The sequence below is a fragment of the Vombatus ursinus genome, unplaced genomic scaffold (assembly GCF_900497805.2).
Source record: "Vombatus ursinus unplaced genomic scaffold, bare-nosed wombat genome assembly UNPS02014799.1, whole genome shotgun sequence".
Taxonomy (NCBI): Eukaryota; Metazoa; Chordata; class Mammalia; order Diprotodontia; family Vombatidae; genus Vombatus; species Vombatus ursinus.
The window spans coordinates 47364687-47391658 of NW_020954577.1; the positions used below are offsets into that span (position 1 = coordinate 47364687).

Genomic DNA, 26972 nt, shown 5'->3' on the forward strand with positions numbered 1-26972 from the left:
ATAGTTAAACTGTCAAGGGTTCACTGTATCCAATTATGATCTAGGAACGTGGAAGCCGGAGCTAGAAGGAACCTTCAAGGAATGCTTGGCCAATCCCTTCCTTTTTACAGCTGAGAAAAACCAAGGCTCAGTGACTTGTCCAAGGTCTCACAGGCAGGAAATGGTGATTTGAATCCAGGTCTCCTTTGGGATACCAAATCCAGTTGTCAGAGGGGTGTGTGTGTGTGTGTGTGTGTGTGTGTGTGTGTGTGTGTGTGTGTGTGCTGTTGGAGAACGAGTAAGGACAGTTTTATTGACAAAGACCCATTTTTTGTGATATGAGCATAAATTTCTTATCTATAATGACTAAGATATGTTATTGCTTTATAGATCTAGAGTTCAGTAAATGCTACAAATAATATTAAACTCAATATAGATTTTTTTTAAGTTTCTGGAAAAAGAACAGAAGTTTTGTAAATCATCTCCAACTTCTTAAAAAAAACAACAGCTTTATCACGGGCTGACCTTTGAAGGGCAGTTTGTCAAACTCATCGGCTTCATAAGGGCAGCAGCGTGTTGTTCGGGAACAATCTCTGGGCTGAGATTTGAGCCCAGGGCTCCTAATCCCCAGCTCTGCACCGGACTAGACAAGTCTCTGTACTTGGGTCTCCTTCTTGGGAAAAGGAAAGGGGTGCTCTTTGCAGAGGCGGGGCACGACGGGTGTGGAACACAGCATACGCTGTCCTATTCAGTGACTCTTTGCTGTTCCTCACCCACGACACTTCTCCAGCTGGCTCCCATGTTGGGAATGCTCACCCTCCTCATCTCTGCCTCCTGGCTTCCTGAAGTCTCAGTTAAAGTCTGACCTGCAAGAAGCCTTTCCTAGACCTCCTTAATCTTACTGCGTCTCTGCTGTTGCCTACCCTCGATTTCTCCTGTCTCTATCTTGCTCGTACGTAGTTTGTTTGCACATTGTCTCTCCCATTACACCATGAGCTCCTTGAGGGCAGGGACACATCTTTGGCAGGGACACATCTTTGCCTCGGACCCTCAGAGCCAAGCACAGTGCCTGGCCCAGACCTGGTGCTTAATAAATGTTTGGTGACTTCTTCTTCTTATTTATCACAAAGGAAGGCTGATTGAGTAAAGGAGAGGAATATATTCAGAAATGAAGATGATGTGCAAACAAAGGCTAGCATTAAAGTGAAAAATAAGCCAGAGGGTGACCTCCTCTGACAGTTGCCAAGGTCCCTGTCAGCTCTAACATTCTCTGAGCTCATGAGCTCACCGCCCCTTGGCCTGAGGGGTCTGGCGCATGTTCTAGGTGACCGATGACGGCCTCCTCTTAACTCCTGGGGGAACGGGTCATCCCGGCTCAGGCCCCGGGCACACTTACTTTCGATCTGAGGGGCGCTTCGGTCATTGATCTGAGTGACTTTCCTTAAGCGAGTCCCTTGCTGAATATCTGCCAACAGTGCGCTCCGACCTTGGGGTGCGTCCTTCTTCAGTTTGGGGGCGTCTGCGCTTGGCTGTGTAAGAGAAGGAGGAAAAGCCATTTCACTGCTACTAGCTGCTGACCACAAAGAAATGCCTCTCCCAATTAGAAAGCCTCTCCGTTGTTGAAGGCGGGAGTCTTGGCAGCCAGGCTGAAATGGAAGCAAGGTCAAGAGAGGGGAGGGCAGCAAAGAGGGAGCCAGGAAAAAGCTCCAGGCCCCTGAGGACGGCTGGTGAAATGTAATCCACCCCCTTTGAAACGAGCTTGTCACAACCTGCATGGTTCCTACAGAGATCGATACATACCACAGTACCTGAAAGTCTGCTGAGAATATTATACACCTCATATCATTTGTTCCTCATTACAACCCAAGAAAGAAGAGGATCTCCATTCTACAGATGAGGAAACCGAGGCAGAGATTGTGACTTGCCCATGGTCTCACAGTCAGTAAATTTTAGAGGAAGATTCAAATCCAGCTCTTCCTGATTCCAAGAAAGGAAGCCAAATGCTACAGTGGATAGACTGCTAAACCTGGAGTCAGGAAGGCCTGAGTTCAAATCCTTCCTCATACTCTGGGCAACTCCCTTGGTGAAGGGCAGGCTGAGGGCAAGGGGCACCTCTCTAGCCCAAAGTCTGCTGATACTCCCTCATCCACCAGGAAGGGATTTCTTACCATTCCTGCATGCCAGCTGTGAAAAGGTCTGCTTGGGGACCCAAGTCACAAGCAGTGGGACCCCAGATGGGAAACACTCCCTCTTGGGAGGATTGGGGTGGGTTTTGTTGTGAGCCTAGATGGGGGTCCTTGGGTTTGCTACTGCAGCCTAGATGCCAGTAGTGTGAGAGGTACTGAATGAGCTCAGGGTCAGTGAGCATCATTTCATGGGTTTGGGGTTTTTCTAAAATACTTCTTTTGGATTCTGGGTGCCCTAGACCATGGAAACAGCTGAGGCTGCTTTATCTTTGGTGCATAATCTCTGTTTTGGAGAGGCTTGAGAAATCGTAAGGATCAGAGAAAATGTTGAGTCCTCCATCTTGTTGCCTATGTGACTTGGAATCCTTTATCTATAATGTTAACTATTACTGCTATCTTTTGAGCTCATTGGGCTCATTTAGAACATTTCCTCTACCCCCAATGTACATTTTAAATATATTTTCCATTTCTTACCAAAGTACCTCTCTTGCTTTATTATTTAAGCTTTACTCCAAGATGGTGGTACCTCCTACTGTCAACACTGATCATAGCACCTTGTACACGCCCTCAATATCTATGTTTCCGTTTCAAATATCTGTTGATGTAGCCTTCCCAAACCATTGAGATCTGTTAGTGCAGTCTTCCCAGGCCATTGAGAGATTACATTTTAAGACATATGTTTGCATGATGTAATACAGTCTGTTTAACCTAAATTTCAGGTGCCCTTTTCTTGTCTTTCCTTGGCTTCCTCTATTTAGCCCCGTATCTTCTGGACAAGCCAAGCACACTGGCCTCATAATTTTCCCACCAGAGGGCTCCCTAACACGATATTAAATACAGCATCTCATATTCCTCTTGTGAAGTTAAAAATGTGGTAACAGCCTCATGATAGATGGGGCCACATCTCTAATTTGTATAAAGCTTAGTTATGGTGTAAAAGGTCATCCAAAGACAGATTCATTCAAATACTACCAGTCGTATTAGATAAAGACTGTGCTTTCCACGATCCTTACAATATTTACAAATAATAATTCCACCACAATTTAGTTTCTTGAAATTCTCTACCAGCTTAAGAAGTCTGGGCTATGACATTCTGCCTATTTGTCCAAGCTACCCTGAAACAGGCCTTCCGAATACTCTCAGCTCCTGTTACTGTTCTAGGTTTAGCCTGGCGATGGGTCATTTCAAAAACCAATGAGATTTCATAAAGGCCAAATTTTTTTAATGAGATGAAAAGGATAGCAGGAACTTGTCTTTACATGATATTTTAAGGCCTTTACAAAGAACCCTGTGAGGCAGAGAGGTGTGCCATTTTTTAAAGGAAGTGAGGAGGCAGGTTCAGAAAAGTGAAGGGATTTGTTTAAGGCAGTACATGTCAGCCCAGGACGTGAAGCCAGGCTCTCCCAGCACACTCATCTGCTAGAGGAATCTCAGCTGTGGACGAATTTGACCAACATCTCTGTGGTCCTCTGTGGGGCCTTCCCTCACCCCTGCCCTTGCCAGCTTACGTAAATAAGAATGAAAGGGAGTGCGTGCTTGGAGAAGCCAGCAGTTTCTTACCCCTGGACCACTTCCAGAGGAGACCCTTTTGGGAAGAAGAAAACACAGGTCCAAGGCCTGACAACAGGAATCGCAGGAATCCCTGAAGGGTGGGATACTCCCGGAGCCCAGGGATTCCCCGTGGAAGCTGGGAAACTTTCTTTGGGACAATCCTCCTGTTAACAGATGAGCCCTCAGTCTTCACACTCTAGCCTGAAGTCCCCGTCAGACACCGCCCTAAGCCAACAGACGTACAGATACTGTTTGCAAAGACTTACAGACCTGGCCTCCTTCAAGCCTCACAAGAACCTATGAAGGAGGGACCATTTTTATCCCCATTCTCTAAAAGAGGAAGCCAGAACTCAAAGGCTCCTTGGCTAGAATTACCCCCACCCTCCCCACTCAGAGTTAGAAGTGGGATCTGAAGCCAGGGCTTCAGGCCTCTAAGACTGGCACACTTTCTAATCCATCATCAGCTTCACTACAAGTGAAATGTCCTGTCTCACCACCTCCTGGCCATCTCCAAGTACACCACCTGATTTCTGGCATTATCCCCATCTCCTCTCCTCTGGAACCTTGGATTCTGACCTTGGCACTCCAGGCTCCAATAAGTGAGGCCTAGCCTTATCTTGCCACAGCCAGGCTCCACACTGTGTTCACACTTTTCAGCAGTGTCCACACCATGCTAGGTGGATGGCTATCTTTTGTTTTTCCCCATTAGAATGTAAGCTCTCAGGGACAGTCTTTATATTTGTATCCCAGTGCCTGGCACATGGCGAATGCTGAATAAACTCATTCTCTCTCTCTCTCATCTCTTTCTCTCCTCTGTCTCCCCCCCCACTGTCTCTCTCTCCCTCTCCTTCTCTGTCTGTCTCTCTCCTTTTTCTGTCTCCCTCTCCTGTCTCTCTCCCCACTGTCTCTCTCTCCTGTGTCTTTCTCTCCTGTCTCCCCCCCACTCTCTCTTTCTCTCTCCTCTCTCTCCCCTTCCCTGTCTCTCTCTTCCGTCTCTCCCCCTACTGTCTCTCTCCCCCTCCTTCCCTCCCTGTCTCTTTCTCTCCTGTCTCTGTCTGTCTCTCCTCTGTTTCTCCCTCTTTCTCTCCTCATTCTGTCTCTCTTCTCTCCCTCTCATTCTCTGCCTCTTTCCTCCCCACCCAACCATCCTGAATGGCTACTTGAACTAGATGCTATGGACAGAATTCCTGTTACAGACTGGGTTCAGATCAGATCATCTCTGAGAGCTCTTCTAACTTAGAGACTGCAATCAAGGGAGAACTGTAATAATTACAATAGGCCTTTAAATAAATAACGCTTTGAGGTTTGTAATGCACTTTATGTACATTATCTCATTGAGCTTCACAACCACCTATGAGGTTAGGTACTACAGGTAGTCACTACTTGACAGATGAGGAAACAGGCAAGCAGAGGTTAGGTGACTTACCCAGGGTCACACAGGTAGTACATTTCTGAGGCCAGATTTGAACTCAGGAATTCCTGCCTCCCACCTGATTCTATGACTCCGTGGCCCAAGGAGAACTCAACACCACTTTTTCCTTCTGTATTTACATTAATTCTGTGGACAGAAAAATGCCTATGCTATGGAGATGACAGCTGCTCTTTTTGGCGTTACTGTGACCGGGCCTCGCCGTCGCTTTTCTGGGCTCCATCATGAAGCAGACTGAGGCGGCTGCGGGCTCAGGGCTGGGTCTCCTGGGCCTCTTAGCTGGTGCCCAGGAGCAGAGCACGTGTGTGAGCACAGGGCCAGGGGCACCAGGCCTGAATCTCAGGGGGCCAAAAAGGAATAAAAATAGAAAGAGGGGACTAAATGCAGCCCTTGTGTCAACCTCTCTGGGTGGTGGATGCCGCTGGCTGCCAATGCCCTGACATGGGGAAGCGTCAGAAAGGCACAGAGACGCACCGGGGGCGGGGAGGGGCGGGCAGGGGCGGGCTGGGGCGTCAGATATGTGACAGACCGGCGGGCCAAGCACCTTTTGGAACGCACCACTGAGCTAAAACTCATTTCTTTTTTGGGGGGGAGGGGAAGAGGGAAGAGTAGGAGTCGGGAGAAGCTTCCAACAGCCCTGCACCAGGTGCTGGCCGCTCTCAAGGGACTAGTCTTCCAGGCCCACGTTATCATCATGGCGTCATGTAGAGCCAGAAGGGTCATTGCGTCTAACGCCTCCATTTTACAGATGAGGGAACTGAGGCCCACAGAGAAGCTCAATGATGTTCACAAGGTCATTTAAGCTAGGATTTGGACCCTGGCCTTCTGATTCCAAATCCAATCCTCCTTCCACCATCGTGTGATGCCCCCTGATAGAATCAGAGCTAGAAGGGCTTTTAGAGAGCAATGAGACCTTTGTTTTACAGGGCAGTAAACTAAGGCTAACACTGGAGAAATGACTTATTCAAGATCACACAGCCAAGTGTGGCAGTGGCAGGATTTGAACCCTTGTCCTTGGGCTTCAGGACACCTAAGTGGTGCCACAGTACACAGAACAGGGACTGGCCTCAGATGCTTACTAGCTGTGTGACCCTGGGCAAGTCACTTCACCCTGTTTGCCTCAGTTTCCTCCCCTATAAAATGAGCTGGAGAAGGAAATGGCAAACCAGTCCAGTCTCTCTGCCAAGAAAACCCCAAACGGGGTCACGACTGAACAACAATCTTCCAAGCCAGTCCTCTTCCCGGGGCATCAGGCCGTCATCCAGTGCCCTGTCCACACATGACCTCAGCTGACCGTGCCCACTCTGAACCTGGCATCAGACATTTCCTGTCTGGGTTCTCCCTAGTTCGGGACTCAGTCACAAGCAGGGAGGCGATGGAGACAGCAATCAGCCTGAAGCCGTGGTCGTGGTTGTGTAGAGCGACTGAGGAGAGGTCGTGTTGGGTGAGGATGGAAGGATGAGAAAACGTATCCTCACGGGAAGTCCCTGCCACTCCAGCAAGCTCAGCAGAATGCCCAGATTTTTCTTTAATGCTGTGGACCTGAATTCCTGATGGTTTATTTTGGAAATTCCAAATACACAATTAAAACTGAGAATCAATGAATTTAAAATAATTAAACAAAACAGAATTCCTGGCTTCACATGGGGTCTGGAATGCATTCCCTCCTTTCACTCAAAAGAATTCTCAGGGGCAGCCAGGTGGCTCTGTGGATAGAGCACCGGCCCTGGAGTCAGGAGGACCTGACTTCAAATCCAATCTCAGGCACTTGACACTTACTAGCTACGTGACCTTGGGCAAGTCACTTAACCCCAATTGCCCAAAAAGGGGAAAAAAAAATTCTCAGCTTCCGGCCCCTCCTGCTTGTTGACATTCCCTCCATCTCGAAATTACTTTGAATAACCTTGGCCATGTGTGGCAGTCAGTTATCAGTGCTCACTGCTGGGACTCAGCAGGGAACTCTGTTCAGGGCCCTCCGATGGCCCCAAACTGAGGGTCTCAAATCCAGCTCCTCACCTCCCTCCCTCCCTCAGGTGGCAAACTGCTTCTCTGGCATCGCCAGCATCTAAAATTATCTCCTTTGTTTATGTGTCTGCAAGCTGAGGGACCGCCTGCTGTCGGGCTGGAGCTACTGAGATACAAAAGCAGCCTGACCAAGTTAGACAAACTGGAGAAGATGCAGATATGTGGGGGACAGAACAAGGAGAGAGGGCGGGGTTTGTCATGGGTTCAAATCCCAGCTCGCCCACTTCATATGTATGTCACCTTAGGCGAGTGATTTAACCTGTGAGGGACTCAGCTTCCTCATCTGTTAAATAAAGAGGCTGGACAAGATGGCCTACCAGCTAAACTGCAGCTCCAGTCCGATGACCCGACTTTGGAAGAGATTCCATAGAACTTTTGTGGAATTGTTTTCTTTTTGGAAGAAAGACCAGGGCGAATGATTCCTTGTCTTTCCCCTGCCCTCAGCTGCAGTGGTAAAAGTAAAGAACATGATCAACCAATAAACATTTATTGAGCACCTACCATGAGCCAGGTGCTGGAAATTCTAGGTAACAGAAGCCGATCTAACAAGCATTTATTAAGTGCCTACTATATGCCAGACCGCGTGCGAGTTGCTCAGGCTCGTAGGTAATAGAATACCATTTAGAAAGCACTGATGAAATATCTACTATGTGCCGGGCACTATGTTACACGCTGGGGATTCTAGCTAATAGAATCCAAACTCATGAGCATTAATTAAGCACAACGTCGAGCACAGAGTAGGCACTTTGTAAATGTTTATTGATCGCACTGGCACCTAACACATTGCCTAGCACACAGTAGGTGCTTCATAAATGTTTATTGATTGCACTGGCACCTAACACAATGCCTAGCACACAGTAGGCACTTTACAAATGTTTATTGATCACGCTGGCACCTAACACATTGCCTAGCACACAGTAGGCACTTTATAAATGTTTATTGATCGCACTGGCACCTAACACAATGGCTAGCACACAGTAGGTGCTTTATAAATGTTTGTTGATTGCGCTGGCACCTAACACAATGCCTAGCACACTGCAGGCGCTTCATAAATGTTTGTTGATTGACTGAATGACCTCCTAAGAAATGCTCAGGTCTCTATACAAGCCACAACAATCAGAACCTAGCAAATTCCCCTTTGGACCTTGATCAGTCCCAAGTCAAATCATCTAGTGAGGGAGAGAAGGTGTGGCACCATGGCTAGGACTCAGAGTCAGGGGGCTTGGGGATGAACCCTGTCTCAGTCACTTATTAACTGTATGGCCTTGGGGAGGGAATCACTTTCCACCTGCCGAGTTTCCTTTCCTCAGCTGTGAAGGAGGGAGGGGCCTGGCTGGGAGGCTCTTCTGGCCAGAAGTCCTCTGACCTTGGAAACAAGGACAGGTCACAAGCAGGAAAGGGAGGTGGGGGAAAATAGCCCTAGGACTCTAGTGCCCTTCGAGAGATGGAGGAACAGAACTGTCACACAAAACGGATTCTTACAAAGTGCTTCCAGTCCCCAAAGATGCACCTCCTGCATTTGCAAACCAATGGGGCTGGCTGCCAAGGGAGGAGGAGACTGAACAGCCCCCTCCCCAAGGCCATTTTGTTTAACTGCAAGCCTGATTTTTACAGACTGGTGGAGACCAAAATGTATCGGCATGGCTGTCCCCAAATTAAAACAAATCACTCCTTTCATTGTCTTTAATGACCGCTAAAAATGTCTTTATGGAAATGATGGTTATTTTACGAAATGAAGGGGAACCAGGGTTGCTGAAATGGAACCGGTCCCCATTGGATGAAAATTGAGAGCAGGAGAAATTTTGCTTCTTAGCTCTCTGTTCATGACTGTCTTTTTGCCTTTTTTTTTTTGGTTTTGTTTTAGCCAGCAGTTTATATGTTGACGGAACTTCCTCTACCAATACAGATAAAACCTGCTCTGCCATTTATAGACATTGTCCAGGGCTGTGAGGGATTAAGTGACTTCCCCAGAGTCACAAAGCCGACAACTATCAGAGGTGGGATTCGAACTCACAGCTTTCTGATCTAATAGCTCTTCCCACACTGCACTATGAACTTGGTCTAAATCAGGTACTGCCTTGTATGGTTGCGTTACATCGTTTTCATGGGCCTATATCTTATCTCAGGGCAGAAATCAGTGCCTCCTTACCCGAGGAGGTGCCTTGCATGGAGAGGCCCAGGGTAAATATTTGCTTATTGATGTCATGGTACTTGGGGTTTTTCACAGTTAATGGGCGAACCTGTAGTTAAAAACAGCTGTCACTCTTTTCAAGCCTTTCACGAATGTTCTCAAATGGAGTCATTAAATAAGACTCACTGTGGCTATCAAGGTCCGAGGAGGGTCAGCAAAACCCAGAAAACAAATGGGAAGAGTGTGGACAAAACCACAGTGAGGTCAATTCCCCTGATGGGCTTCTGTGCACGTCAGGTCCTCAATAAACTTCTATGGCTCCCTGCTGACCCTAGATCAATACAGATCAATACAGATGCCTCTTGGCATTTAGAGCTGCAGAATCTGGCTCCAAATGACCTTTCCAGCCTTATTACACCTAACTCCCTCTGGGATCTTGCTCAATGAGTCTTCTGGCTGTTGTCCACCCATGACCCGCTCTTCCCCCATATCTTTCTCTCTTTCTCTCTCTCTCTCTTTCCCTCCCTCCTTCCCTCTTCCTCTCTGTCTCTCTGTCCCTGTCTCACTTTTATCTCCTACACTTAGGACAGTGCCTGGCACATAGTAGGTGCTAATAAACACTCGTGGCTCCTGAGCACCTGAGAGCTCTCAGGCACCATGGCCTCTGGGGGTGTTGCTATCCCAAGCAAAAGAACCCACACCCACTGAGAGGAAAGGACGTGTTTGCCGTACATCGGGAGAAAGGTGGAAAGTAGAGCTTGAACTCTTTGGATGTACCTGAGTTCGACTTCTGTAGGAGCACGGGGCTCACGACTCCCCTAATTCCCCTTGCGGAAGGACCTTTGCTCTCTGTTCACCCCAGACCTGGCCACCTGCCTCTTGATCTCCCCATCTCTCAGTCATGGGATGCAGCGTGGTCCCTAGGGAAGGACACTAGCTCTGGCCTCAGAGGACCTGAATTCAAATCCCACTTCTGCCACTGGCTGCAAGGAACAAGCAAGCCCACCACCTTAGCCTTGGCGCCGCTTCGTCCGCCGCATAGCTCTTTGTGCTGCACTCACACCCAACTCACACTCCAGCCAAGCTGCCTGCCATGGGCAGCAACAGTGACAGGAATGGCAGTGCCACCTTGACAGGGCTCACCAAGCTCTGGGGGGCACCACTCTTCCTTGGTCAACCTCCCCCCACACACACACATAAGCCAGTGGGATTTTGCTGTCCAAGGCAAACCAAGGCTGTTATAGAATCTCAGTGAAGGACATTTGTAATGGCTTCAAGACCTCCAAGGGGGCAAGACCCACCCACTGTGGAGGCAGAGCCTCTGACTTCTGGATAGCTCAAAGGATATCACTACTTACTGAGGTTCCCTATTCTTCTCAACAAGGCGGGATGGCAGAGAACTGGACTGGGAGTCAGACAGCCTGGGTTCAAGTCCTTAGAAACTTTTCAGTTGTCAAAGTGCTTGCCATTCTCTGGGCCTCAGTTTCCTCACTTGTAAAAGGAAGGGCTTGGACCGCGAGGTCCTTCTCTATTCTCAAGCCTAGGGTCCTCTATTAATTCATGGGTCTGAAATTCATTTGAGATCTTCAGAATGGTGTTATCTGGCCATCAAGAAAAACAGCTGAAAGGATACTCCCAGGTTCAAAACGAGATGATCTCTGAGGGGCCCTCTGGAGGAGACAAACCTCACTCTTAGCACAGTTGTGTCTGATTTTAGTTTTAATTAAAGCTACCACCACCAGGGGACATGACCACAAAGGGTGCAGTGCCAGGCGCTCCATCCACAGGCTCAGGACACCTCGTACAATCCTCTCGAATAAGGAATTTTATAAACATGAATCAGCAAAGTAACAACCCCATGCCTAGACCAAAAGCAAACGTGCTGTCCTTGGGACCAAGTGGGTGCAAGACAGGAATGTGCTTTCAAATTCTGACGGGCTGAAGCAAAAATCAAACCTGAATTTCCTACAGCCCTACCATGTGCCAGGTTAAAAGTTAACTGGTTGCTGACCTGGTTACTGTTCAACAAAACATTATGGACCTGCTATGTGTAAGGCTCTGGAGATCTGAAGGTAACAACCCAGTTCCTGCCCTCAAGAAGCTTATCTTCAGCTGGAGTCAGGAGTGGGAAGACGCCATCTTATTATAGCCACAGAGGAAGGGGGAGAACCCTCCACCTTGGTTTTTCCGGTCATGATAAACGGCGAGGGCAGAGCTACAACTTCTGTTGGTTCTGTAGGACCCTCGGCCTCCTCAATCTTAACTTGGTAACACCACGGACATCCTTCCGAGGTCTAGATCCTTCTGTGGTTACCACCATAGCAACGCAGTTGTGAGAGGTAACTGTGCTGGGCCCCACAGAGGAGGAGTGCCCAGCACCATACTCAAATCAGTATCCAAATTCTCCCCAAAACCTCTGGTCGTCCCTTTTTTGGAAGTTGTGATACCCCAATCAAATCACTGAGGAGAGGAGAAACAAGATGGAGGCACAGAAGAGGCCAGGTTGTGCCTTGGGGGACCGAAGGCTAGAACATTTCATGGGATACCAAAGTCCTGGACCAAGAGACCTCAAAACTCCAGCCTCCTGATTTTACAGATGAGGAAACTGGCCCCAAGAAGTTAATGCCACGATCAAGGTCCCTGGAGTCAGAAGACCAGGTTAAACCCTACCTCTGACGCTTACTATCTTTGTAATCACGGGCGAGGCACTTAGCTTGCCCGGGGCTGAGCCTCATCTGAAGATGAGGGGGCTGGAGCAGATGACTTCTGAGGTCCTTCCGGCTTGGTGTCCATGATCTTATGATAAACCAATTCACCTGAGCCTTGATTTCCTCATCTGTAAAATGGCAATAATAATATGTGTATTGCCCATATCAGATTGTATGCCCTGTTGGGGAGGGCAGGAGGAAAATTTAGAACTCAAAATCTTATAAAAGCGAATGCTGGAAACTAAAAATAAATAAATAAATAAAGATGATAACACCTACCTCACAGGTCATTACGAACTTCAAATGAGATACTGTATGTGCAGTGCTTTAACATAAAGTCAAAAAGCATTTATTAAGCACCTATTATGTGCCAGGCACTGTGCTGAGCATCAGAACTAGGGTGGAACTGAGGACGGGCTCTCACATATACTTCACATTTACTGAACAGAAGATAAGCTCCTTGTGGGCACAGCATTTCTTCATTTTTGTCTTTATATCCCCAACACCTAGCACATAGTAGGGGCTTAATAAGGGATTGCTGAAATGAGCTGAGAAGCTGACTTCACTGAGAAGTGAAGCAATCAATCCACAAAGAAGAAAGAACTATGGAGTTTGTATGCAGATCAAAGCGTACTATTTGCTATTCTTTTTTCTTCTGTTGTTTCCTCTTTCTGGTGATTCCTCCTATTGGTTCTAATTCTTACTTACAACATCGATAATGTGAAAATATGTTTAATAGGCATGTATACGTATAGCCTATATCAGACTGCACGCTGTATTGGGGAGGTAGGTGGGGAGGGAGGGGGAGAAAAAGTTAAAACTCAAAAGCTTTTGGAAGTGATTGTTGATAATTCAAAATAATTAAAAATTTAAAAAAAAGAGAAGTGAAGCAATCAGTCCAAGGTTATGCACCAGACTCAGAGGAGAGACAGAAGTGAGCTGAATGCAGAGGTAGCACTGAAGGCTGATCACCTAATGCTGGGTTGCTTTTCCCCATCTCTGCTTACACACTACGTGCCAAAGTACAGAAGCCAAGGGCCGGGCTGTACTTTACATGTATCAAGTTTACTGGCTCTCCCAAGGCTATCATTTTATGACTAGGCTTATCTCGGGACGAACCAGGGTCTGGTCACCGGGGAACCTTGGCCCTAAACCATTCTGCCAAGAAAATGTAGGATAAACCGGCATGCATTGAATGCCGAGGGGTCCATAATTAATCACCTTTGGTGATTAGGAGCTGGAGGAGAATGAGAAATAGGAGACTTTGAAGATACACAATACCTCAAGGACAGTGACAGAAGCAGTGCTATCTGCATCTCTATAACTCTGCACAAAAAGTCTCCCATGCCTGGACCACATCCCCTCCATATTTCCACCCTAGCGTCATTCGAGGGATACCTCCTATGGGAAGCCTTTCTTAATCTCTCTATTTATTAGGGCTTACTTCACATTCCAATTATCAGGTATACACTTACCTGGGTAAATTATCTATCCTCCTCTCTCCCCCAAGGGGAACATAAGTTCCTTGAGGGCAGGACCATTTTCACTTTTCATCTCTGTATCTCTAGTGCTTGGCACAGAAGAGTCTCAGTTTACTGTTGCTGTTGAATTCAACTGATTTCTCACTTCTGGAAACAAGAGAAGACTGAACTCTGATGTCCATCTACCCATCCATCCATTTATCTATCCATCCATCCATCCATCCATCTATCCATCATATATACACACATATATGCACACATGCATGTCCAATATACCCTTATACTTCTAGGACACACCTTGCTCTAGAATGACCCTGAAGAAGCCCACCTTTAGGAAGAAAAACTTGGACACCAGGAGCAGATCTCACAACTCCGATAAAACAGTGACGTGGAGATCCAGTGCTGGCCTTGGACCTAGTGAGATGTGGGTTCCAATCGTACCTTGGACAATTACTGGTTGTATGGCAATTGGTCAGCCAAATCATATATGTCAACATCCTGTTTCCTCATCTGCAAAATGGAAGTAACCACACCCTTAGGACCCGCCTCATTGGGCAGCTGTGTGCACCAGTGAGATAAAGAATGTAAAGTGGTCTGCCCACCTTACGATGCTTCAAGGTTTGCAAAAAGCTTACATACACTGGTACGAGCGGGGACTCAATCACCGTGGATTTTTGCTTCAGTCCATCAGAATTTGGAAGCGCATTGCTGCCATGCACCCGCCAAAGAGCTGGCTTTCTTTTCACCTAGGTGTGTGGTTGTTACCTTGCTGACTCGCAGTGAGAGATGGAGTGATTTGCCCGAGGTGAGGGAGGTTGTGAATGCCAGGAGCTGGCTTCGAATGCAGGACCCCTGGATTCCAAACCCATCACTCTTTCCCCTCCTCTGCTGGGCCTTCTGGTCAACCCTCTCCGCTGCGATCACCTTGAACTTGTCACAACCTGCTCTGCACTCTGAGTTTCAAACAAGCTCCACCAAAGGATTAAAACCTCACAGCCTCACTCCCCGTATTCCCCCCTGTCCCCTCCCCAGCAGGCCCCAAAGTTCCCATTCCTTCGCTTTACCCACGGGCCCTCGCTCCTTCTCTCTTGGAGGGATTTCCTTCTCAATGCCAACCTTTCCACCACTTTTAAACAGGAACCACAGAAAAGCTGTACAGAAGTGTGCCTTGTCATTATGCCAATTAGCCAGTTACATGGAACAGCCTGCTCTCCTCCAGTGTCACTGCCAAAGAAAACAGCCCTGTTGAGACGTGGCTTCTGGGGTGCCCAGGCGGGTAAGAAGCCAAAGAAAGAATGTGCCGCCTCCAAGAAAGCCCCAGTGCTACGATCGGCCTCTTTCTCTTAGAGAAACTGACCAAGAAAGGGGAAAAAAATCAGAATGACTCCAGGAGCCCACTGAGCTCACTTAAATAATTATTAACCCCCATCTCAGGTTTAATGACCTAGAACACACCAGAAGCCAGAAGCTTCTCTTCTCAGAGCATGGGGGAGAGACCACATGGGGAAGCATGAAGGTTTGGGCCTCCTCCCTCTCATTTGGGGTCTCATTGCGGTGCCCCACCATCTCCTGGATCCGCCTCCTCTGCTCACCACCCAAAGAGAGCCTTCAGCAAGAAACCTAGTTAGCAGCAAACTTCCCCGAGGCTTCTTTGGGGGGATGGAGTCCCATAATCGAATGCTAAAAGGCACTGGGGTGGTAGGGGAGAGCACTGGCCGAAGGGAGAGGTCTCCCATATCTGAGCGGCCTCATCCTGGAGAAGGGTCTGAGAGTGACTGCACCAGGCAGGGTGATCTCCTCAGAGGCAGAGGCTCTGCCAAGTGCCACCCTGGGCCGGGCCAACCAGAGTCGCCCCCGCCCACGCAGCCTTTTTATCTCAGCTAAGCAGGCTTTGCTCCCCAGTCTGACAAAACAGAACACGAGCCAACAAGAAGGGCGAAGTCAGTACAGTGGACCACGAGGCTCCGGCAAGACCCCCTCCACAGCAGGACAATGTCTCACGCTCCAGGAGAAAAGGCGCAGCCCTACATTTGTGACCCCAGGATTGAGGGCAATTTCTCAGCTGTGTGTGATAGTAGGGGTAGAACAGGGCTGCCCTAGTTCCTGGAGAAATCAGAGACAGATTGTGTGAAAAGCAACCCCCCTCCCTGCCCACACACACAAGTATTGTACCAGCTTGGGGCTGTCCTACCTCCGACATAGACAGGTTGGGTGACCTTGGGCAAGTCACCTTCTCAGAGCCCTAAGTAACTAAGACTCCAAAGTCTGCCTTAGTAGAGGGGCTTTCTTACTCTGAGAGTTCCTTGTGCCAGTGACGTCACCTGGCCCTATTCCTGCCCCAGCATTCTCCCCCTGAACACGAACCTCCCTGGGTCAATATTTCCAAAAGGCCGGCTCCAAGCAATGAATACTAAAGAGGGCATGTGGACTTTTCATGCCTACTCAGTCTCGCCAGAAATGCCGCCAGGCCAGGTTAACACTTCCCTCTCCCTGACTGAGGACCTCGGAGCCCACAGTCTCAGCTGTTTGACCATGGCCTGACCTTCAGAACCCTCAGGCCACAGAGAGGCCGAGCATCCCTTCAAAGGGCATGAGGCTCTCCAGCCGGCCCCAGAGAGGCCCTCAACACTCGCACTGCTTAAGATATGCCAGAATTTAACAGCAGCTGAGAAAACAAGCCTCCTTTTAAATGCTTCACATGTTTTCTTCAGTAATGACTTAGCTGGAGTCAACACTTCAAAAACATCCCCCCCCCCAGGCCTGTAGCTTCCACCCGGGCTATTCTCAGGGCATGCCACAGGTAACACCATCACTCCTGCCTTGAGTATGGGGGTTCCTCATCTCTTTTGTGTCATTACTGCACTCCATCCCCCCACAGAAGCCTTGGGGAAGTTTGCTGCTAACTAGGTTTCTGGCTGAAGGCTCTCTCTGGGTGGTGAGCAGAGGAGGCGGAGCCAGGAGATGGTGGGGAGCCACAATGAGACCCCAAATAAGAGGGAGGAGGCCCAAACCTTCATGCTTTCCCGTGTGGTCTCTCCCCCATGCTCTGAGTAGAGAAGCTTCTGGCATGTTCTGGGTCATTAAAGGTTAGTGATTTGCTTAGGGGCATACAATTAGCAAGTGTCTGTGTCAGGTTACAAACTCTGGTCTTCCTGACTCTAAGCCCAGTGGTCTATCCAACCATGGCACCTAGTATTTATTCATTTTAATTAATTATTAATAGTTTGTCATTCTTATTTTACAGATGAGGAAACTGAGGCGCAAAGAGATTAAGTGATTTAAGAGCCCAAACACAGACTGAAAATGCCAGAGGTAAGCTCTGAATTCAGATCCTCCCAGCTCCAAGTTCAACCCTCCTGGTCATGCTGCCGGGAGATGGAGAAGGGCAAGTTGAGGAGTTTGGGCCTTGGGTCAGCAGGTGGAGGGAGTCACTGCTGTGATGAGAGGTGAGCACTGGAAACATCTCAGAAGGAGAGACAGGAGAGGCCAGGAGGCTGTGCCCATCATCCAGGCAAGAGGTCAGGAGGGAATGGGAAGAGGAACTCAGAGTGCCCCAACTCTGTGACAATCTCTAAGTAAATAATGGAGGGACTGACATTTTAGAAAGCATCTCGATGCAATTTCCTAGGAATTATTATCTCTACTATTTAAAGAGCTTTTGAAAGCCCAGGGCCTGAAGGTTGTGACCTTTAAGGAGAAGATTCATAATCCTCTTCCCCAAACACATACTGGAGGCAGCATGGGTGCTCTGGGCTCTCTGCTCAGGCCCTCATGCATTTGCCCTTCCCAGCCAAGTCTACGTAACCCTTCTGGGCCTCAGTTTCCTTCTCTGTAAAACAAGAGGGTAGGACCAGAGAGCCTCTAAACCCCTTCCTGGCTCAGAATCTAGAATTCTATGGTCCTACACTCCCACCCCTGCCCATTCTACAGCCCACATGCCGGCATCCAAGTGCCCCCGGGGACGTGTCACAAACACCTTTCCTAAGTGACAGTGCCAATTTTCCTGCCAAGTCCCTGGCAATAGGAGCAGAATAGAAAGTAATCAGCAAACACTGGCCCAGTGCTGGACGCACATCTCTTATTGTGCCCACATCTCCTCCCACCTCACGGCAGTAAGGAAAGAAACACATTCAATACTGTTGAGAATAGCTCTTTTTAAGGCTGAGTGACAGGCCCAGCCACACCTCTCTTCATTACAAACCAAGGAAATGTGCCGCCAAGACGGGCACGTTTTTCATGGAAGATTGCTAGGCGGGGTGCTCATTGCTGGGGGGAGAAAAATCCAGAAAGAAAGAGAGAGCGAAAGTTTTCAAAATGGACTTGAAGTCAGGAGGAAACATCAAATAGCCTTTGAACACGGGTCCATTTTAAGGTGTCTCAGGAACCTGGAAAGCCCTCGCCAACCTCTCATTACCAACGCTCACCCAAGCCCTCACAATGTCCAAAGATCGTACGCGAGTGACAGCGCATGAGATTTTCCAAGAATCTCATTATTCCCAGGGCACCAGCCCCCATGCAAATGAACTCCACCAAATGGGAGTAGGACCTAATTCCCCTAAGCTTCTTTCCAAGAAACTTTGCTCCTTTTACAACAAACACAGAACTGAGAGGACCCAGACAAAGCCCTCGGGGTGCACTCGCTTTTTCAGATTGCCTTTCACAGACTGACAAGTCTTCTATACCAAACCAAGACCACTACACACTGGAGATGGTGGGAAAAATCCCGGAGACCAGCCCACCGTCTCTGATGTTTCCTTGACCCTGGGAAGCCCACCTCTCCATGAATTATGCATCCTTCGACCACGCTAGGGGGACAAAATTCACCCTAGCAGGTTACTGAGGGCGGACAAAGATTTTGCATTATGGTAAACTGGTGCTGGAGCCACTCTCAGCAGACCTCCAATGATCTCTCTGGGTTTTTCTGAACGGTGACCAGTCACTTCAGGGATGTGGCGGCACAGCTAAATGACCCCAAACCTCTCCCTCATATTGAGAATTTCATATTCTGCTGTTGCTAAAATACTGATAAGCTAAGAGTGCTCTTCCAGGGGGCTTGAATATTCTGACTTTGTTCCATCTGCTACTATCACTCTCATTTTAAACACGAGCAAACCGAGGCCAACAGGGTTAAGTGACTTGCCGCAGGTCTCACAGCTAGTGTCTGAGGTCACATTCGAACTCAGGGCTTCCAGACTCCAAGCAGAGTCCTCTATCCACCTTCCACCAGATCGCCCTCTGCCTCTCTGTAACTTGTGCATCACAATGGCTAGGCACGCTGCCCTCTGGGGCCAAACAGGACAAATCAAGGGTCTGTTTCTTCAAAAGCTCAAACCCAACTCTCCTGTGCTCCTGAGGAGTCCTCCCCACTCCAGACTAAACACCCCCAAGTCCTGGCACCTCCAGGCCCTTCAATGCCCATCTTTAAATGTGATACGCAGTACAGAACACAACCCGCCAGCCTTGGTCTGACCCAAAGAGCACAGTGAGTGGATCATTACCTCCCTCATCTCGGGCACATTGCCTCTGCAAATGCATCCCAAGGCTGCACCCACCTTCTTGGCTCCCCTATCACACTGCTGACTCAAACTGAGCTTACAGTCCATTAAAACCCCAGATCCTTTTCAGACAAACTGCTGTCTTGCCAACCTTTCCCCATTTTGTACTTACGAATTTGATTTTTTTAAAGTTTAATAGCCTACATTTATATCTATCAATCATATTATTACCTTTGGTCCAACATGCTAGCCTGCTGAGGGTCACAGAATCTAGTTTGGGGAAAGAATACTAGTCAAGGATATTTCAGCAACTTTAAATATCAACTGTTACAAAAATATGTTTTTTGGTCAACTAAAGAATGACATAAACCTATCAGCCAATGAAGCCTCTCACCTGCAAGTGATAACACCATGCTCAGGCCTTGTCAGTGCAGCCTAATGCCACGGGGGTTATTGGAGAGTTATCAAGAGATCATAGTATGGCAGCCTATGTCATGGGGAAATCCAAAGAAAACAGCAGGTAGGGTCCCTCCCCTCAAGAAGCTTGTGATCTCCTCACTCAATCCACCCAGACTGACGCCATTACTAGACTTTCAGTTCAATTGACTCAAGGAGATTTGAAAATGAAACTTCAGCATGGTTTTCCCCATCTCCTCCCTCATCAGACAGACTGCAGGTTTCAGATCTTGCTCTTTATTGATGGGAGGCACTGTGCAATGCAAATGGCGGTCATCATTCATCATGAAGTAAGTGACTGCTCAGAGAGACTCCATCCCATTACCTGAGAAGGCAGATAAAGGGGAGAAATGAAGGGCAGGCCTGTCTCCTACTCTCCATCAATTACTGTCCCTTTCTCCTTCAGGGCAGGCTTCCTCAGCTAACACCCAGCCCGTCTCCTTCCCACAGTCCTGCCTCCTCCTCTACTAAGACTAGAATGGGACAGAAAGAGGAAAAAGGGTGGAGAGGAAAAGACCAAAGGGAACTAAGTGGCATTTTCAAAGGACTGTCCATTTAGAGCAGGAAGCAGCCTTGGAGACTCCAGATCAACCTGCCCATTTCACAGATGATGACAATGAGGCCCAGCAGTTAAGAGACTTGGCCAAGGTCACACATAAGTAAGTAAGCATAGATAAGATAAGTAACAGACTCAGGTCTCCCAACTCGAACCCTACCCTATGTCCACTGCACCATGCTGCCTTTTCTCCTCCAGTTGTTATGGAAGCCAGTAGGTCTTCATTCTGGCTGGCTTCATTATGACCCAGAACAGGCTATGCCACACAGCACTTTCTCCAAAACACCCTAACTACAGAAGGGAAGACTGATCGGAGGTAGGACATGGTGTCAATGTTTCCTTGTCTCTCCCAGCTGCAATGGTAGCTGGGTGGTTCAGTGGCTACAGCCTGGCCTGGAGTCAGAAGACCTAAGCTCACACCCAGCCTTAGTCACTTACTAGTGATGTTACCTTGGGCAAATGACTTTACCTCTCTGAACCTCTAAAATGGGGATAATTAGCACTTACCTAGCAGGGTCGTTGTGAGGACCAAATGAGACAATATTTGCAAATCTCAAAGTGCTATGGAAATGCTATTACATGACATTTGCCATATTTATCATTTGTCATTATTTAGATCTGTAAGGGTTGTTAGAGAGCATCTAGGTCAACCCCTTCAATTTACAGATGAGGAAACTGAGGCCCACAAACCATCAAAGTTCTAGAGAGGGATGGGACCGAGGAGCTCATCTAGCCAGAGTCTCAGACAAGTGAAGTCACATTTCCTAGGTCACACGAGCATTAACTAGCAGGGTGTGGATGTGAACCCAATGGCTCTGACTCTCCAGGCTAACTTTTTTCCCAAGATTCCATTTTCTTAGTTACGAAAGACCCAAATTGTCAATGGTCATCACTGAGTCTTTGCTCTCTTCGCCTTCATTTCACAGGGAGTGCACAGATGCACACTGGTCACTTTTTCCATCTACTCTCTAAGCCAGACACAGTTACGCAAAATTCCCAGCCCCTCTTAATTTGAGAAAGAAAATTCCACTCCTATTTAAAAGTCGTGAGGCAGCAAGTCCTGGAAGGGTCCTTCTCATCCTCCCCAACTTGGAGAACATGCCTAGGAAGAGAAAATGAGCCCCGCCAATCTCCTGATAAAGAGACTATCTTTCCCAACAGACTTTCTACTACCCACCCAATAGGGCTAAGAACAACAGGCAGGCGTCCATGCCCGGCTCCATGCTGCTGGCTTCCCACGTTGACCACATGGCTCAAAGGCAGGACTCTGTGAGCCTCAGCATCTACAGGATGGCTTGGATCTGTTCTACAGGGGGCTGATGCTGCCCTCCTGCCCCCAAACCAGAGACGGACATGGGCTGCAAGATGCACAGAGAGGGGGCATGCCCAAAGAAGCCAAGCCATTGGCCCCTCCCCTGGAAGAGGCAAGGAAAGCCTCAATGTACGTGCTCATTCATTCAATAAACATCTGATATATGGTTACCACGGGCCAAGCTCAGTGGTCTCTGCTCCAAGGAGTTTATACTTTACTGCGGGGAAGGGGAAATACAGTAACATGATCACAGATAACTATAAAATATACTACCAAGTGGTTCAGTAGATAGAGCATTGGAATGAGAGTCAAGAAGACCCGAGTTCAAATCCTGCCTCAGACATTTAATAGCTCTGTGACCCTGGCCAAATCCCCTAGTCAGTTTGGGCCTCGGTTTCCTCATCTGTAAAATTAGAGAATTGAAGCTGACGGTCCCTCAGGTCCCTTCCAGTTCTCAATTTATGATCCTATGAAAATCAAGACCAAGTAAAGATCAAGTAAGTTGAGAGGGTGCTTGAAGATACCAGAGTTGAACCTTGAAGGGCACTAGGGAGTGTGAGAGGTGGAGATAAGCAGAGAAAGCATTCCATGAGTAGAGGACAGTGTGGACAAAGAAATGGGGGTGAGAGATGGAGTGTTAACCCCAGTCCTTTGTATGCACTGTCCTCTGCTCATGGAATGCTACAGATAGAGATATATTGCTATATAATATATAATGCTATAATATGTCTATATTATATTATATAGAGAGATATATTGCTACGCAGTATACAATGCCATAACACATATCTAGATTATATTATATATTATAATATAGAGATATATTGTATATAATATATAATGCTATAACATATCTGTATTATATAGAGATATATTGCTACATTGTATACAATGCCATAATATATATCTAGATTATATTACATATTATAATATATAGAGACATATTGCTATACAATATATAACGCTATATCTATATTATATTATATAGAGAGATATATTGCTACATAGTATACAATATGTATCTAGATTATATTATATATTATAATATAGAGATATATTGCTATATAATATATAATGCTATAATATATCTATATTATATTATATAGAGAGATATATTGCTACACAGTATACAATCCCATAATACATATCTAGATTACATTTTATATTATAATATAGAGATATATTGCTATATAATATACAATGCTATAATACATGTACATACATATACTTTAAAACTGGTATTCTAAGATGCATTTCATTTAGCAAAAAGAGGTGACTACAAGCAATACTTTATTATCTAGAAGGTCAGGGCTGAAGGGGACCTTAGAAATCATGAAGTCAATCCCTTTGTTTTATGGATTGATTGAGAATCAGAACAGTGGAAGTGGCTCAACTATGGTGACGTGACCGGTTGATATTAGAGGCTGGATTAGAACTCAGGCTCTTGAGTTCTAGCTCAGTGCTTTTTTCACTTAAACCTTGGTTAGATTCTGGCGGAGGGAACGTGCTATTTCTGATAGAAGCTGGCAATGAATTGTGGCAAGAAGAAAACGAAATGCCAAGGAAGATTGGAAGGGCCTGAAAACCCCCTTCCCTTCTAAACAACCTTATTCCAAATTCAATATCTTCAGCTGTTTCCCCCTCTCTCCCCCACACTTTTCTTTGATACTTAAAAAAAAATACTGCCCACAATTCTCACACCTTTTAGTTTACAAAGTACTTTTCTCACAACAAAACAGGAATTATCACCCCCATTTAGGCCCAGAGGGGGGAAGCGATTTGTTTAGTCAACTCAGCTAGTTATGGGTCAGAATCAGGCCTGGAACCTAGGTCTTCCTCTGAGCCCAGCCTTTTCTTCAGTAAGCCTCACTCTTTTCCAGCAAAGACAACATTCTGTCCAAATAAAACAGTCACAGAGCTGGAACTCCCTCCTTCGCTCTCTCCTCTCCCACACAAAACTCCTAGCTTCACCTGTTTCTGCAGCCCCACTGGCCAGTTGTCAGTGTGTGTTATTATTGCCTGGCTCCACGTTGCCTTCCCACTAGAGAGAAACAAAGGGGCCAGGGGGCCTCTCAGAGCCGAGGAGGGCCAAAGGAGAGGCTGCCCCCAGGCAGCTCCTGTGGCAAGTGAGTTAGCCCACCGCTGTTGGGCTGCTCTAAATCAGCTATTTGGGGCATTGCTGGTGTCGGTGTGACTTACATAACTGCTCCTCTGCCTTTGTCGCGCTGCTGTGGGTTTGACAAAAGAAGCCAGGCTCGATCATGCTGAGCCCACAGCGCCAGGACATAAAGAACAGGGTTTTCTTTGGCTTCTTCTAACCACGTCTCCCTGCGGGTTTGGAGGTTTGTTCTAGGGTGGCATTGTGGATCTCGCAGGAGACCTATGCTCAACTCCCCGTCACCTCCTACCGGCTTTACGAATGGGAGTGAAGAGCCCAAGAATGCAGAGGAAGGCGTGGGATACAGGACAGGGGGTCTGAGGTGGCACTCAGAGTGCCCCTGAGAAGGCATTCAACCCTCGAGGGGCAGCACTAGGGATTTGAGGTCTTGTCCCCCAAGGTCAACCACAGTGCCAGACACATGGCAGGTGCTCCAGATGTAAGCAGAAGGATCAAAGAAGGATAGCACCTGTTCTTGTCTGACAGGACTCCAGAAACCTATGAACAGAGCCGTGAGAAGCAGCCTGGTGCAGAGGAAAGATGGCTGACCTGACATCAGGGAGGCTCGAGTTCAGATCCTGCCCCTCTGACATTTACTAGCTATGTGTCCACAGGTATATATTCCTTAACCTCTGGATCAGGGGTTCCTAACCTGGGGTCCATTTTCTTTCAGAAAATGTCTCGATAGCTGTCTTCCGACACAACTGGTTTCCTTTGTAATCTATATATTTTATGCATATAAAAACATCTTGAGACAAGATTCCCCAGAATTTGAAAGGTGTCTGTGACACAAAAAAGTTCAAGAACGCTGCTCTAGATGGGGAGGAAGAATCGGAGCGCTCAATGGGACCTCAGTGGCCTTTAACTGAACTCCTACCCACAAGGGAATCCCTGCTATTAACATCCCTGACAAGGGGCTTCTCTTCTTGAAAAGAGCCTCCCCTCCCCCCTCTTCCCCTGCCTCCATGACAGCCCATCCCACTCCTGGATAGCCCTAATGGCTTGGAAGTTTATCCCGACCGCATGCTTCAGTTTACCTTTTTGGCAACTTCCACCTGATTGCTCCTAATTCTGCTCTTGGGAGCCAAACAGAACAAGTCAGATCTGAACTCCACGTGACAGCTCCTTGATAACAATTTACAGCTGTCATGCCCCTCTTTTCTAGGTTAATAACCCCACGATCTTTCAAATATGGTCAACAGTGGTTCAACACACCCATTTGCCAGTAAGACCTGAACATGCGGCTCATCTGGGCCAGGTGACCTGAAATCATCCGGGGGTCCAGCTCTCTTACCATCTCTTTGCTTCTCTTGGGCATCAACTCCCTACTGCAGCAAGGTCCCTGTTAGTATAAATACCGAACCCCCTAACTCGGCTGAACAGCCTGCCTATCCCCCCTGGGGCTGGAACAGACGACCAGATCTCACATCCCTCTGGATAAAGCAAACTGGAATACAGGTAATTACTGGCAGGGGGGTCGTTTTTTGCAGTGAGATGGGCCTCACTACACTCTTTAGCACAAACGTCACCGTCCTTGGCAGAGAAAACAAGCCAGTTAAGCTTGTCCTTCTCTATGGCTGGCCATTGGAACATCCCCCACCCCACCTGGGGCCCCAGCCTTTCTTTCACCTTTTCTTCCTCCTCCCAGTAGAGTTAGATATATACAGATAGATAGATGAATGTGAATGAATGAATGAATGAATGAACGAACCCCTCCCAGCCTCTCTCACCAACCTCAGCTCATCTTCACCTTCGGCATTCCTGACACTACCCATCCAGGCCCTCATCAGCTCTGGCCTCCTAACTGGCCTCCCGGCCTCCAAGCTGTCCCGGCTGCAGTCTACCCTCCACACAGCCTCCAGAGGGACTTTCCTGAAAGGCTGATCTGACCGTGGGACTCTTCTGCTCAGCCATGCCAGCGGCTCCCTGCAGCCTCTAGAATCAAACAGGACCTCTTCTGTTCTGCCTCCCCCGGGCCTCCCCGCCCCACGCCCCGCCCCTCACCTCTGCCTCACGATTCTCTCTCTTCCTTACGGATTCTCTCTCTTCCTTGAAGAGGCAGCTCAGGCGTCTTCTGCAGGAAGCCTTCCCTAATCTCCCCAACCGTCAGCGCTCTCCCTCCCAAACCACCTTGAGCTTAATTCCATGTATATAAGGGTGCTATATATGCAAATATATGCATATCTACTCATGTTTATTAACTTTATGCTATATATATATATAGCGTAATAGATATATATATATCTATATATGTGATATATAGATATATATATATATATATATATATATATATTGACAGCTAGGTGGCTAAATAGATAGAGCGCTGGGCCTGGAGTCAGGAAGACTTATCTTGCTGAGTTCAAATCTAGCCTCAGACATCTGCTAGCTGTGTGACCCTGGGCAAGTCACTTCACTCTGTTGGCCTCAGTTTCCTCATCTGTAAAATGAGCTGAAGAAGGAAATGGCAAACCACTCCAGTATCTCTCCTAAGAAAACCTCAAATGGGGTCACAGAAAGTTGGATATGACCGAACAATAACTGAACAACAAAACTAAGGATCCGTGACTTAGAACACCACATAGTAACATCATCTGTGTTTAACTGTATTTTTACTTCTTTATTTCCCAATTTCACTTTAATCTGGTTCTGGGGGCACTCAGCTGTGGCCCCGTGTCTGACCCCTCTGGTCTAGAAGTCCATTCGTGGAACTTTGGGGTTCTGACTGAAGGACATGCCAGGTCTTTTCCAGATTTAAATCCATGCCTGGTACTCTGAGATTATCCCCAATTTATCGTGTATACACCTTGTTCGTACATAGTTGTCTGCATGTCGTGTCTCCCACTGGACTGTGAGCTTCCGGAAGCATGGACTGTTTTTGCCTTTTTCTGTATCTTTGGTGCTTAATTAGCAAAGCACCTGGTGCACAGTAAGGTGCTTAATAAATGCATAACTTGACTTGCTGCCTCTCCTACGGCTGAGGCCTCCCCTTCCGACCTGTGTGACCTTGGCTAAGTCCTTGTTACCCCTCCAGAGCCCACTTTGCTTAGCTGCAAAACTGAGGGGTTGGAGTAGATCCCTAAATGTGTGATCTTACAAACTCCCTTCTGAATAGAGGTAGGTGAGCAGAGACAGTGAGGAGAGTGGGGGAGCTGGAGGAAAGGGCCTTGGGTTCAAATCCCATCCCTGACCCATTTGACCTTCCTATCTCTGGGCCTCAAGATGAAGGGTATGGCCTAGATGACCTCCAAGGTGCCTTCACACTCTGAGCCAGAGGGTCACACGCCAGGTTCTGTTTTGGGCTCTAATCACCTCCAAGCATGTGGAAACTTTGGCCCATGCTATTCTGTGGCTGAAAGTGGGAACCACTGCTGTGTTCCTCAGTGAGCTGGTGTGGGCCCAGGGAATGGGATAAGCGTCTGGGGAGGGAAGAAGGGAGGGAGGGAGGAAAGGAAGGAAGGGAAAAGAGAGAGAGAAAGAAAGAAAGAAAAGAAGGAAGAGAGGGAGG

General features: G+C 47.6%; 1 protein-coding gene across 5 annotated transcripts in view; it reads right to left on the reverse strand.

Moving 5' to 3' along the window:
• Positions 1-26972, reverse strand: part of LOC114050585 (WAS/WASL-interacting protein family member 3-like) — a 72908-nt gene that overhangs the window by 18114 nt on the left and 27822 nt on the right. For all 5 annotated transcript variants that reach the window (XM_027872397.1, XM_027872396.1, XM_027872392.1 and 2 more), the window contains exon 3: positions 1376-1508. In XM_027872397.1, coding sequence (XP_027728198.1) covers positions 1376-1508 — 133 coding nt within the window. The remainder of the gene's footprint in view (positions 1-1375; positions 1509-26972) is intronic.